Below are 15350 nucleotides of genomic sequence, written 5' to 3' on the forward strand. Positions count from 1 at the left end.
GAAAAAAATACATCCGTCATAACCAAGTGAAAATAGGTCAAATATGAAAGGTGGTGTCCACTTATCTTTATCTAGCACTATTTTGAGATTATGGCCTTAGTTTGTAAATGCACCATGTTATAATGGGCTAAAAATAAAGTTATAAAAAGTTCTCATAACTTTAGAATGGATCAATATTTTTAAAAACGGATTGCAGCATCATATTCAGTGTAAAAATCTACTCTTACTCTCAGGGCCATGCATATCTAAGAAGATATTTGGCCGCACCAACAAAGCCTCTCCATCTTGCTCTATCCTCTGCATCCTCCTCAGTAGGTACATCTACAAGAGTTAGTGAGCAAAAATAACGTAAACTCTGGCAAATCTAATATGACACTTTTTGCTGCATTTTCAATGCAATCGGGCGTTACCAATGAGTTCTTTTTAGACAGCGGTGCATCTTGTCATTTATGTGTTGACGTTAACATGCTTCTGAATGCAAGAAAAGGCCAAGCACTAACGATCACCACAGCAAATAATGAGACAATGGTGACTGATACCGTCGGTGATTTGGAGCTTCCAATATGTATTTCTGGTGAGTTCTAAGAAGCGAATGCAAGTAATGTACATTATGTGCCTATCTTTTATCAGTGAGTCAAATTGTAAATAAGGGAAACTCTGTGGTATTCAATACTGTAGTGATGAAGCCAAAGTTTTCAATTCAACAGGTCAGCTCATTGCTTCTGCTTAGTTTAATAAACAATCTGTTTCAGCTGGATATGCCTAAAAACACATCTGCATTATCCATGCAAAGCAATGACTTAACACTGTGGCATCAGCGTATGGGACATTTGAATTTTGATAGCCTTACAAGATTAATTAATGGTTTGACTGATGATATCAACATTTCTGGTAGTAAGCCAGAAACTATTTGTGATATCTGTATGTTAGGAAAAAGCCATCGTTTACCTTTTCCTAAGTAAAGATTAGTCGTTGCAGACAAGTCGTTATGTTTTATTGGAGCGTGTAAACCCGGCTTAAGTGAACCACGCGTACCGGTACCATTGACTTTGGATGCTGCAAATAGGCATTTTATTTATGTGAACCAAATGTATCATTGACATTGGATACTGCAAGTAGACATTTAATATATGAGAACCAGATGAAACATAGACTTTGGTTCCTGTAAGTAGACAATTCATTTACGTGAACCAGACTTATAATTGGATTTGAATAGTCATTCCATTTATGTAAATCAAATAGATTATTGACATTGGATACTGCAAGTATTTAATCTCATTTACGAGAAACAGATGTGCTGTTGACTTTAGAAAAGTATTGGATTAATATGGTAGCTCCGCTCAATAATGCAAGCAGACAACTGCATTGTACACCTAGTAAATATAGAGGTCAGTGGATTGCCAAGACACAGATTAGACTTATAAAAGGGGGCAGTGGTCTTATTGATGAGGAATATTAATACATAAAAAAGGGCCTCATAAATGGCACAAGGCTTCACGTGATCAGAATGGTCAACAACTTAATAGAATGTAAAGTCTTAACTGGAACAAGAGTGAGTAGGGACGTATTTTGATTTCGAGGATAAAAATTTACCCGTCTGAAACAAACTTACCTTTTAAAATGGAAAGATGCTAATTTCTGTTACCTTTGGCATTTGCAGCGCTGTTCTTACCCAGACCAATTTCAGTCATGAGCAACTATATTATATGTTGTTTTAAGTAAGGCTACATCTTTTAATAGGATACGCATATTCGTTACGGAAAACTCTGACCAGGGTAATCTTCCTGAAGGTAACTTTAAGGCTAAAATCGTTGTATTCATGGAAGTGCTTTTGTGATAAAAATATTGTTTTTTAGTGTTTATTTTTAAAAGTGTGTTTTCTTCAAGCAGCATTTTTATGACCTTCAAAATATGCTACATAGAACTATTAAATTCATATAATAAAATGTTTTGTTAAATGTGTTTTAAAAATCTTTAAAAAATAACTACCCTATAACCTTGCTCGCTGCCTATAACAAACTTGAACTTGAACACTTATATAATACGATGAATTTGTTTTCTAAATTCATATGTTATTTTGCGGGGCATTGAGCCGCACAGGTTCACTAGTTGTTTGTTAATGCACTGAACTGTACTAAATATAAAAATGGAGCTGTCCGTTGGAATGAAAAAAAAAATTTGTTTATTTTTTGTCAGTGCCTTAATTCCTTTCTGATACTTTACCAAGGCTTGAAGACGTCCCACTGGTTATGTGCATCAGAGAATAGTTTACCAAGTGGATAATGCTCCGCTCTTCGATAATGATTTCGAAAATGGTATTGGTAATTTATTGGACTCAACATAGTTTTTCACAAGCTCAACTCAAGTACATTTCTTTCTACGGATCCAGTTTCCTTAAATTTTGGCAATTCCACGAATAGTTTATTTATTAGGTACTGGAATCACACCTTGAAACTTTATTTCAAGCCTTTTTTCATCAAATTAATTATTTACTTTTCATTTTCATTTTTAAGTTTCATATGTTCAGACCTTGATTGATAAACATTTCAATAGTATTTAGCCTCAAGTTAGTAACAATTCAACTGAGTTTTTAGTAAATTGATTCATTCATATAGTTCTTAATCAATTTATTTGATTTTATTTTATTTGATACACCACTGAACACTTACTTCCATTGAGGCGTTATTAACGACTATTCTTGCCTTCTTGTATAAACACTGAGGGAATACAAATTTGACACAATTTAAGAAAGACATGGTAAGTTTTATTTTAAAATGAACCTAAATACTAGAAAATTTGTAAAATTTTTTTATTTTTCTCATATTTTCTGTAAAAAATAAATGTTACAAATATTGTCTGGTAAATTAAAGTGACAGAGTAGTCTATGTGCTGATAACTATTGCTTAGTCACTGGGCTAAAACATCGACAATACGCACAACATTTATAAATGGATAAAAATGTTTTCAGCCAAAGAGAAACAGCGCTATGCATCACTAGCGTTACGGGTTCGTCACCTTCGGTCTCACACAAAAACTTACGTCCAGGCTCCAACGTTACCACTCGGAAACAACAAGAACAATAAGATCTGAGTAAGAATAACAAATAACGTAAATAACATAACTCGGTCAAACATCAACAATAGAATTTTTCACAGCTGTTTCTCTTTGTTACAATAACGTCTAATGACAAACAAACAATAGATAAACAACACTTTGCGACAGGACGCGACAGAAGCCACAACCAAGCAGCCGAGCGAGATGCGTGCGCAAACACGCTGGCTGAAAGACCCCATATATATGATATAAAGTGAAATTATAAAAACTCTACTGATATAAATATATTATTTTGATGATATATGTTTTCAACTTAATCTATATTAAACTACGATAAATATTATAGCAAATATATATAGTAATATCTTAAAACAGTAAACTCTAAAATTACGGTATATTTGGATAAAGACTTATAAATTATCGTAAACAAAGTAAAATTCAGTGTTGAACAAGATTGGGATCACAGCGACTAACTTTACGAGCTTTAACATGGAGTCGATAACCAAGTTCATTAGTGAATTATTTCAGTGCACTTTCCAAGTGTACAATATAATATATTCCTTTTATAAATAAGCTCTACAAACTAAATTAATTGTTAAGAAAGAAAAATAAATAAATTGTTAAATACATCACTAATAATAAGCAGAAACAGCCTTAAAGTAGCCAAGAGATAAGGAAATAAAATGTTAAAACTTGTCAAGAACAGAATACAGTAACAGGTATTATGTATAAGTTAATCAGTGTTTTAAGTTGATAAAAGGCAATCTAGATCAGTTTCACTCAGAGTATATAAAATTCAAACTCGTAAAATTATCTTTAAGATTCTGTTTTGGGTAAGTACCATCGAGTTAAATTAGAAAGTAAATCTTTGGTTACTATTCATATTCACGGTACAATGTAGCGAAGCAGTTGCCAACAAATATCGACACAGTTAAATGTTAAAAATAATTAAACTGATTCTTTTCATCTTATTGCTAAATTCAACAACTGGATTTCACTAAATAAAGAATAACTTAGGTCTACTTAAGGAATAATCAGGTGTTAACCTACATAAATACTACAGAGACTAACACGAAAACACAATCCAAATATGCGACTTAAATTATTATTTGTAAAATACTTTTCGTATTGCTATAAGAGCTAGCCTAGTGATTGATAAAGTTTCGGGGTCTAATTACAAATGTAGGGTCGGAAAATAAAATATGCGGCAAAATAGAATTAACCTTATTTGAATATAGCATTCTACAAAACTAGAAGGCTTGTAAACATTTAATGCCAGTTTCTGGCTCTTTTTGTTCTGTATAAAATACATCGATTATGAAAATATCGTTTTAGACAAAAAAAGTGATAACCGGTTTAACGTGAACCCCACTGAGATTTGATCTCTTCGCAAAACAACCTTACTCTCTTAATAAAATAAAATCTCTGGCGCTATCTACATATAAATATAATATAAACTTTACTATATACAAAAATATATTATGATGAGATCGTGTTGCCAATCTGTTGGTAGATGTAGTCCGAGTATGCAGGTGGAAGATAAGGAGGAAGAGTTTAAATGACTGGAATATCAGACGCATTTTAATACTAAACAAATATTTCACTAAAATAGATCTTTGAACAAAAAAAGACAAACTTACTACACGACAGTATTCGCATTAAATTTTCAATATAAATTCAGTATTTGGACAAATATCATTTTTGTGATAATCACAATTTTAACAAATCAGCGTACAAACTTAGAACACTATGACTTAGTAATTTTCATCTGTTTGTCGTCTAATCACTGGTTTGTTTTAAGGCAAGATTCGTTTACAGACCTACAGACCCAAACACAAAGTCTAAAGCTAATACTTGTAGTGGTGAGCAGAACCAGGTAATGTTGAGATCAATGTTGCCAACACAAACTATAATCATGCTCTGCAAACCAATGTTGCCAACACAAAACTATAATCATACTCTGCAAACGATTGGAAAACAGATACAGCAATACCATGCAGGATTTCTTCTGAGCAGACTTAAAATACGTCTAAACCTACTTGACTTAAAACTAAACAAACAATAGTTTTATTTCTTTCGTTTTCAGAGAGCCTTGCTTGTTCACTCCTCATGGTTCTTAGAAAAATGTAGAACAATAATTCGAAGAGGTTGGATTCCAAAACTCAGAAAGAATTTATTAAGTTTGGCTGGTAAAACAGGAGACAATTTATTGACTAAAAAATTAAAAGTCTGTTGAATGGTGGTCCGAACCATGAGAGCCAAAGCAAGCAGTTCATCAGGTAACTCAAAACCTTGTTGGATTGTGTTATGGCGTGTGGGTCCAGTTTATCATTTGGAATGTATCTCACTTTTTACCTCCTCCAAGAGTAATGTCTTTACAAAACCTGTCTGATTTACAATCAAGTTAAGATTGTCAACAGAACTTCACATTTATCACATTTTTTCAACCAACCAATGTCAGCCCGTTTGTCTACTAGCTTTCAAGTCCAAAATTGTGGATCTAAGGGGAAAATATTTGGAATGATTTACGTTGGTGGATTGAATCCAAACAGACAAATCTTGTGTTTAACTTTCAATTTTCAATTCCTATCCAATCAAAAATACCATGTAAATTACTTTAATTTTTTCGCTTTATAAACTGGGCCCACTTATATTTCCAAATCTTCACATTTATTTACATCAATGCAGATAAATAGCATACCTTCAGTAAATAACACTACTTACACGTAATCTTACTCGTATAGATATATCAACACTACATTTGTTGCTTTCTCGTTTGAAACGTTTGACAATTTTGTAAACTTTGTCAAATTTAAATCATTCAATAATTTCCAATGATCCACATTAGGCCTGATTCATTCAATAAACGACCGTGACCACAGCCATTCTGAGATCAGGAAGAATTTCGTACGTGACTCTCGACTCTTCACCGAGACTATCTAAGTCTACGCTCGAGCAGGCACCAGCAATCATGATAAATACTGCCAATCGAATCCTCAATTTCCACAAATAAATTTGGTCGTCTCATTCTTCGGTCCTGATCTCTGTTATCGTTTGTTCACGGTCGTGTGACCGTTGCGCGCCGTCTAGTCGCCAAACCGACTGCACGCCTTCTTCCATTTGCACTGAGTGCACCACAGCTCGCGGTGCTCCATGCCGTAGACTTTGCGGCACTTCTTGGTCTCTCCGCGTACCTTGCGTGTGGGACTGCCTGGCAGCTTGCCACTTGGCGCAGACACACTCAGCTTCATGTGCTTCTGGGGCGAGTTCTGGAACAACACAATCCAACATCACTACACACACACCACAATAACAGTAAATTAATTTGTAAACCTTCTGGCAGGATTACTTATCGACAAAAACTTTCAGTGCTGGATTTACCACTAGGCCCACTACATCGCAAGCAAAAGAGGGCCATAGTGTTTTGAAAACAAACATTTTATTTCAACAAAACTTTATTTTCTATTTTCTAAAATTAATTAATTTTTAAGATTCTGGTTAACGATGATGATGCCCCAGTGATTGTGGGAGATGTTCACAATTTTGCCGCAAGCAAGAACTTCCAGGTACCTACTAGGGTTGAGGTAGCCTCTCGGGTTGATTTGGACTAAGGCCGCAAGTAGCCTAAATCCAGCACACTTAACAGTTTAGGACCAGTGTTTAACTCTTAATATTTTTTTGTGTTAATAGATCCTTCTTCTAAGTGTGCTTTTCACTTAAACTCTCAAGCAGGGCTGATTCCTTGTTCTCAAAGCAAAATTTAGTTCAAAATCGACGACTTATGCTGAAACGTAAATACTGTTAGAATGAAATTGGTAATGAGGCTAGAGACTTGACAGGAAATGTAATGTGTAATGTTGACTCACAGGTGAGGTAGCGGCTGACATGGCCCAGTGGGTGGAGTGGTGGGGGATGTTGATGGCTCGACTTGAAGCATAGTTATGTTGGCTGAGGCTGCGTTGGTACTCAGGATCTGAAACATCAAATTAATAAATTCTACTGGTCTAACAAAGCTGAACCTCAACCAAAAACATATATGGCAGAGCTACATTAATGTTAGAATGTATTGGTTTTACAATTTATAAAAGTGAGAACTTTGGTAACAACACATAGAATTAAAGTACAAAGGAAGCTCTAGTATGTTTTGAAGAAAATATACTTGTGACGAGTAAGGAGGAGCCCGAGTGGTGAGCAGTTCGCAATCCTATCGCACAGGACTCGGAGCTTCCTCCACTGTGAGCGTTATAGTGTTTTCCACAGTCCGGATAGTGGTTTTTCCGGTTAAACCGACATCCCCAAAATCTAATTAAAACGGACCGTTTAAATGCATAGTCTATACAGTATTTGACTTAAAATTAGGAGAACATTGTATTTAGACACGTAATCACTGTACCGCCCACTTCCTGCCGATCTAGTCCGGTTAAACCGATGTGCTGATAAAAATTATCCGTATAAAGAGATGTCACTTCTCCCGAGTGTGGTCCGGTTAAACCAATGTCTGGTTAAAAGGTGTCCGGATAAGAGGGAGTCTACTGTATTGAATGTTTCCTTTGTACCTTACTTCTCTGTGGTAGCCTAATAGGTAATTTTCAGTTTTTTTGCATTTATTTATTATTCATGATTATATTTTCCAGGTATCAGAGTGTTCAACTCATCGATCCACAATATGGACAAATATTTTCAAATCAGCTAGTCACAAGTTTTTCCTTGAAATAATCACATAACGTAGGCCTACCCGTAGATAAAGCTGTAGGTTTAAGAGTAGAAAGTTGTTTGCACTTCTACACCATAGTGTAGACTGGTTTTGAAGGGAAACAGATCACACATTATGTTTTTTAGTCCTAACCAAAATTTCTCACTCTCCGCCCTCTGCGCATACATACCTTCGTGTGGTGGCCGTGCCATATCTCTATGAGAAAGGGTAGGAGGACTGGAGGTATGCAGTCCCAGTTCAACCTCCGTGTAGTAGAACTCTTCCTCATGATCGTCTTCCATCTCACTGCCTTCATCTCTGTCTTTGGGCCTGAAATGTTCGACAAGAAATTAAAAACAATAAGCTTAAACACATATGGGATAAGAATATTTTATGTTCTTGATATATTTACAGTTAACACTACTGTTGTATACTCTACAATAGTTTTGTTTGTTACAGTCTACAAGCAGAGAGGTAAATAGAGTGAAATTTGTTCAATTTTAAAAAGCCCCTACAAAAGTTGATTTAAAGTACTTCAAGTTTAACTTGAATGATGTATGGACGAGCCATTAAGCCTACAACTAATACATGGCATTGGTTGGGTGTTAATATTGTATTTACTGGAATTCAATTCTTTTCAGTTTATTTTAGTGCTCTACAACATTTTTTTACACCAGGTCTTCTATTGGTTTTGTTTTCTAACAAAGAACACTTTCATCTTAAGAGAGTTTCCTAACCTCTTTGTCTTTAGTAATTTGTCTTTAGTGGATTTGAGCCTGTAGCACAAGGACCTGCATTTAACCAGTGACGCCCCTAGTTCTAGTTTGGCACTGTGTACATAGAGTATGTTTTTATGTGTAATCTTGATGAATCTGATTAACTTTATCATCATAGTTATCAAATTTACATGAGGACAGAAGTATTGAATGAAGTGGGGTGCCTTGTGTAGCTTTTACTGACTAGAATCAGCTGTTTATGTAGCCAGGACATTTACCAAAAGCCCAAAGGACAGATGGGGCTAGTTTCAATCAAAAAGCTACTGCCTTTTCTCGGAACCGAACCGGACGAGCACACATAATTGGTCTCTGTGTTAGTATGGTACATACCCGAGGTGAGTGGCGCGCACATGGGCCTCGATGGCAGCACAGGTTGTAGTAATGACAAGACAGCCCGGCCACGTACACTGGAACACTATGCGGTTTGCCTGCAACAACAACAAATAAATATGTGAAAACTTCAAAAAACACAAACAACAATGGAAACTGGATACAAGAGGCGATGGGATGCAATTAAATTACAGTTATTACAAAGAATAAAATAAATAAACCAATAATAATACAAAATGTGCTCAAAATTACGACTAATATTTGGATAAAATATTTAAATCAAATCAAAATGATAAAACATTTTTGAACACAACAATGAGGAAAAAGGTATAATATAGCTGAATATTCATGTCAGCTGTTGTGCCATAGTGATATGTTGGTCGAGATAATAAAAATTAAATGGATAAGGCGATAAATGATGCCTTTATTGTAATATTTTACCAAATTCAGAGATATAACTTAGGTAATTGATCACCAAACAAAACATTTCCCTATTTCATAAAGCTAGTTTGTTTCCACTCATAAAGTTCTCAAGATCCTAACTATTGCTTAGTCGTAGAACAAATTACAGATTGTACCACAGTTGTACCATACATGAAACATGTAGTCTATGGTTATACAATCATTGATGTACATGGACACAAAAATAATGTCATTGAAAAACCTTTTCCCATGATTAATTATACCCAGTTTATTGTTACATCTCACGTTTTAGTAAACAATATTATGTTAATGTTCAACATCATTCTGTTTCGCCGGTGTAAATATAAAAAAACCCTACGTTGTAGCTTTGGGTTCGATACCGGGCAGAAATTATCTCAGATGGTTGTGGGAGTTGGTGGGTGGACAAAGGGAAGAGCGCGCGCAACTCACCCCAACAACACCCACCACCCGTGACAACATGAGGAAATGTTACAAAACACTGCACGAGCGGTGGTAATATATGGGGCTTAGCACGGATATGGAGTCAGGGGTAAATTGGAAATACGACAAACCCATCCAGAGAGAAACTAACTACTCAAAATACAGTTTTTAAATTTCAAGTTTTGTCCAAACTTACTTACATGTGTTAAAAATCATATTTGTAAAACTTTCTAGTTGAACATTGGTTTATGTTGGTAAGTATTGAGTTTATCAGGGATAGTATTATCTAATTTTGTATCGAATTTAAGATTTTACAAAATGATTAATTTCGATTTACAAGTACGGTAGCCTATACGTTGCAACGATCAATAACACATCATCATGACATTTTTTTATTATTTTTTAGTTCGATAAATGTTTATATATTTTCTCTCTTGTTTATATTTATGATGATTGACTTTTCAAGGGACGATATACTTGACAAATCAATGAAAAGATAATATTTAAACATCATTTGAAAAAGAGATGGACAATGAGGATAAATTGATTGTTATTAAACCTGAGAAAATGCATTAAGTTTTATTTTGTAAAATTATGTAATCCATCTACGTATTATATTCTTTAAGTGCTACAATCAAATTTTATGTAAACTGTTAAGGCCATTTACCAAATAAAAGTATAGGCATGGCACATCAAAATGAAGCTTAGAGTGTGTAGATTTGCCGAAAATTATTGGTATGAACAAATTTCTTATGCGCTCAGCCCCACAGGCCGATTTCCAAAGGGCTACGCCTGACATGCTTCCAAAGTTTAAATGATTAAATTTATTTGAAACAGCTGGTCAATGCAAAAACTGGTGTTTGTTTATTTCCTCGAAAAAGATGTTTGTGATGCTTTATGTAGATTGAGGAAATAATATGCATTATTTATAGTCCGGTGGCTTAGTGTAATTACCGTTACATGGCGGATAAAAGCACCAAATGTGGCATGAAGGTACCTTAAGGTATACTAATAAATTTTAGCCTAGGAGCCCTTTTGAAATTTTAAATATTTCCACACACGGCACCAAAATCCAAAATGGCCGACAAATACAACAAAAACTACCTTTAAAACAATCCATTCTCCTGTTAACTCTAAAATATAACTTAAATCCAACCAAGACTCTACAATACAAACCGGAGACATACTAAATTATATGAAAGAAATCTTATGTTTGTCTGTGTGTGAGTGGGTAGGGGTATGTGTGTGAGTATTTATGTAACGAAATCTGTACTGGACATTGCGCAAAAATGGTCAAACCAATTTACTGCAAATTTGGTGTGGGCTTTGTTAGTATCATATGTCAACATTTGGACCTGTTTCCTTTTATTTATACATTTTTATAATTTTATTTTGTTTATTTTTACAATTTTCATCTATTTTTCTTTTTTTTAGATCTACAGAGTTAGGCAAAAGTATGGAAACCCCCCAGTTAACTTTTTAACGCGTTGCAGTAGGAAAACCAAACTTGGCATATATTTACAAAATAAAAAATTGCACTTTTTCATCAAATTTACAACTTTGCCCCAGCCCCCAGAATGGGGTATTTTGGGGGCAGCCCCAAATTTTCAAAATTAAACACCTATCATGTGACCACTCATTTTAAAGGGTTTATCAAGAGAAGTTGAATGGTGCAAACAAGAGGTCAATATCCCACTCCAAATCGAAATGGCAACCATTTTAATTATTTAAGATGAGCAAGCAAAAGATAAAGTCTTGATAATCCCAGTTAACTTTAAAAATTTAATATTTTAATACTGGCCAAAAGGTGAATTATCTTTTTTATAAAGGTATGTAGAGTTTAGTGTTCCAGCTATAACCTATTACAAAGTTAATAAGATATATTTAAAAATGACTGCCATTTTGATTAGGGGGGAATATCTTGGTGTCATACTTCAAAATTTCATGACAAAATTTCATATTTTAATACTGGCCAAAAGGTGAATTATCTTTTTTTATAAAGGTATGTAGAGTTTAGTGTTCCAGCTACAACCTGTTACAAAGTTAATAAGGTATATTTCAAAATGACTGCCATTTTGATTAGGGGGGAATATCTTGGTGTCATACTGGACCGCACACTGACATTTAAGGCGCATTGTATTGCGACAAGAAGTAAAGACTCAGCGAGGAATAATATCATCTTCCTGAATCATTCCTTCACCAGCAGATGCTGGGGTGCTAACCCTGATGTCCTCAGAACCTCAGCTTTAGCGCTCAGTGTGTCGGCTGCAGAGTACGCTGCACCAGTATGGAATGCATCGTCACATGCAAAAAAGGTTGACATAGCAGTCAGTGACATGGCTCGGATTGTAACTGGGTCTTTGAAACCAACCCCAGTACACAAACTATCCTATCATAGGGATCACCCCTCCATCAATCCGACGTGATGTCGCTTCCGACGCAGAAAGGACTAAGCAAGAGACAGACCCTCGTCACCCATTACACGGCCACCAACCGACCAACCTGCAGAGCGACGGCTTCGGTCCAGAAAGAGCTTTTTATCACGGACACAAGTCCTGGATGGATCACTCTCAATCAATCGGGTGGTAAGGTGGGAGGCCACGTTGACTAACCCTTCCTTACCAGCCAGGGAGGAACTGGCTCCTGGTGGAGGCCTTCATTATACGGTGTGGAAGACCCTAAATCGAATTAGGGCCAAGGTGCCAAAATGCAGGACAAACATGCAGAAATGGGGTCTCTTACCAGACAAAGAAAACATCTTGTGCGCGTGTGGTGCTGTCCAGGATCCTGGCCATCTGCTGATCTGCCCACGCCTAGACCAGTCTTGCACATTTGATGATCTTTTACATGCGAATGACAAAGCCATATCGGTAGCTAATTTTTGGAAATGCGAAGTCTGATTTCCGGGCACGGAAAGTAAGTAAGTAGTATTAGGGGGGCCATATTGACTTCTATTTTGCGCTATTTAATTTGACTTGAGAAACCCTTTAAAATGAGGGGTCACATGATAGGTGTTTACATTTGAAAATTTGGGACTGCCCCAAAATACCCCATTTTGGGAGCCGGGTACAAGTTCTAACTGTAATGAAAAAGTGAATTTTTTTTAATCTTGTGAACATGTGCCAAGTTTGGTTTTCCCCCTGCCACACGTTATAAAGTTAACTGGAGGTGCCCAGACTTTATCTTTTGCTTGCTCATCTTAAATTAAAATGGCTGCCATTTTGATTAAGGGTGCTATATCGACCTCTGGTTTTCACCATTAAATTTATCTTGATATACCCTTTAAAATGAGCGGTCACATGATAGGTTTTTAAGTTTGAAAATTTGGGGCTGCCCCCAAAATACCCCATTTTGGAGGCTGAGGCAAAGTTGTAACTTTGATAAAAATTGCAATTTTTATTTTGTAAATATATGCCGAGTTTGGTTATCCTACTGCAACGCGTTAAAAAGTTAACTGGGGAGTTCCATACTTTTGCCTAACCCTGTAGATCTAAAAAAATAGATAAAAATTGTAAAAATGAACAAAATAAAATTATAAAAATAGATAAATAAAAGGAAACAGATCCAAATGTTGACATATGATACTAACAAAGCCCACACCAAATTTGCTGTAAATTGGTTTGCCCATTTTTGCGCAATGTCCAGTACAGGTTTCGTTACATAAATACTCACACACATACCCAGACCCACTCACACACAGACACACATAAGATTTCTTTCATATAATTTAGTAGGTCTCCGGTTTGTATTGTAGAGTCTTAGTTGGATTTAAGTTATATTTTAGAGTTAACAGGAGAATGGATTGTTTTAAAGGTAGTTTTTGTCGTATTTGTCGGCCATTTTGAATTTTGTTGCCGTGTGTGGAAATATTTAAAATTTCAAAAGGGCTCCTAGGCTAAAATTTATTAGTATACCCTAAGGTACCTTCATGCCACATTTGGTGCTTTTATCCACCAGGTAACGGTATTCGTAAATTAAAGCCCTAAGCCACCGGACTATTAGTAAGAGGGTTATGTTTGGTTTTAAAGAAAGGTTGTATAAGTTGTGTAAAGTGGCTTGACTAAAATTGAAGTATTGTGGTAAAACATCTCATACATGAAGCATCAATATGAAGCAATCGATGCTATTGCTACACTAAGGTATGTTGTCATATTCTTTTGGCTCTATAAACATCAAAAGTATGGGTTTGAAACTAAGTAGTAAGATTCTTTTAGTAACAAATTAAATCATAGAGTTGCTGTATTTTAAAACACACACCAGCACCACTTTAATTGCTGTCAAGATCACATTTTCTTCCCGTTGCAAAGCACGGGTAAAGAAACTTGTTTTTTAAACAACGGAAAACAATTATTTCGTACCACCAATGTAGCTTAGATCAATTTGACTTAAAATAACAAAGTTTCTAACTCGTATGCAGAGCGAATTTAAGTGGAATGGGTCAATGTACAAACGCATAGTTTAGCATCAATGTTATGTAGGGTCTACCAATAACACAATCCTAATGTGCGAATAAAAAACTTACTTAATATTTTACGAAAAACTCAATTTTTTCTACCGTTTATTCTGTTCCATACGTGACGAACGAAGGATTAATTTGGAGAGGAGGAGAGGTGGAGGGAACAATTGTGAAACAATTTTACGGTCGAAAAATATCTACAAGGTTCAAACCCACCTAAGCTAGAGTATAAAATGTTCCACCCTACAGATTAAATAATCATATTTGCTTTTGAAACTTTTGTCCTTAAACCATTCCAGATAATCATCGTAGACAAAATTTCTTAATTTGCCGTACAACACAACCAAGAGATTGGCATTCGAACCTGCACCAACTTATCAAGGACCTTAAAATCATTTAACGCACACAAGATATATTTGCTTTTGAAAATCTATTCCAAGCATAACTAGAACATTATATAAACTTTAACGAGCTAACCTTCGAGCAGCCACAACCAATGGGAATAAGATTCAAACTAGTACTTTAGCTACCAAAAGCATAGGACGTATTCCCAAACTGTTTCACAACAGAGGAAAACATTTTATTCGACATTTTGAAACCTTATCCCGGGTATAGTTAACATTTCCTAGTAACTTCCGTTGCCGGGTCATCCACGCACGTTGGGGCAGCGCATGGATGCCCTACATACCCAGGATCGATACCCAGTCCTTCCCCAAGCCAGCCCTAGACCCGGCAACCCACTAACCCCAACCCCACGTGGCTAATAATAGACCCAACATAGCGTACCAACGGACATATTGGATGCTTTTAGAACTATTATCTTAGATTTGACGTGTTTTAAAGATTTTCGATGTTTTGCTACATTTAACTTATATGCTACCACATTTACATGTTTTGATGAGCTTTGGTGTTAAATAGTTCTACTTTAGACTAGATAATACTAGTATCTGCTTCTAGTAGGAGATTTACTCAATAAAATCTTCTGTATAATATATTAAAAAAAGCTTACTTTTCCACGATTCCAAACAATTATTGTACTTCTGCTTGTTAAACTCGTACAGCACATAGTTTGTTGAACTCAGCTTTACAGAGTCCAAAATGAAAAAGGGTTTAAGAATTTTCTTTTAGTTTCATGGTTTTTTTTTGTGAAGAGTTACTTTGTGAAACGACAAAGTAA

At 35.5% G+C, this 15350-nt stretch overlaps 1 protein-coding gene across 1 annotated transcript in view; it reads right to left on the reverse strand.

Moving 5' to 3' along the window:
• Nucleotides 1-2742: 2742 nt before the first annotated feature.
• LOC128991701 (zinc finger protein 395) overlaps nucleotides 2743-15350 on the reverse strand; it is a 63338-nt gene continuing 50730 nt past the window's right edge. The window contains exons 5-8 of the mRNA XM_054414808.1: nucleotides 8854-8951; nucleotides 7938-8077; nucleotides 6921-7027; nucleotides 2743-6323 (exon numbers count right to left, since the gene is read on the reverse strand). Of these exons, the coding sequence (XP_054270783.1) occupies nucleotides 6141-6323; nucleotides 6921-7027; nucleotides 7938-8077; nucleotides 8854-8951 (528 nt within the window). The 3' untranslated portion in view covers nucleotides 2743-6140. The remainder of the gene's footprint in view (nucleotides 6324-6920; nucleotides 7028-7937; nucleotides 8078-8853; nucleotides 8952-15350) is intronic.

Source organism: Macrosteles quadrilineatus, unplaced genomic scaffold, assembly GCF_028750875.1.
Source record: "Macrosteles quadrilineatus isolate MER2022 unplaced genomic scaffold, UCM_ALF_1.0 Scaffold_4__1_contigs__length_99947679, whole genome shotgun sequence".
NCBI classification, from domain to species: Eukaryota; Metazoa; Arthropoda; class Insecta; order Hemiptera; family Cicadellidae; genus Macrosteles; species Macrosteles quadrilineatus.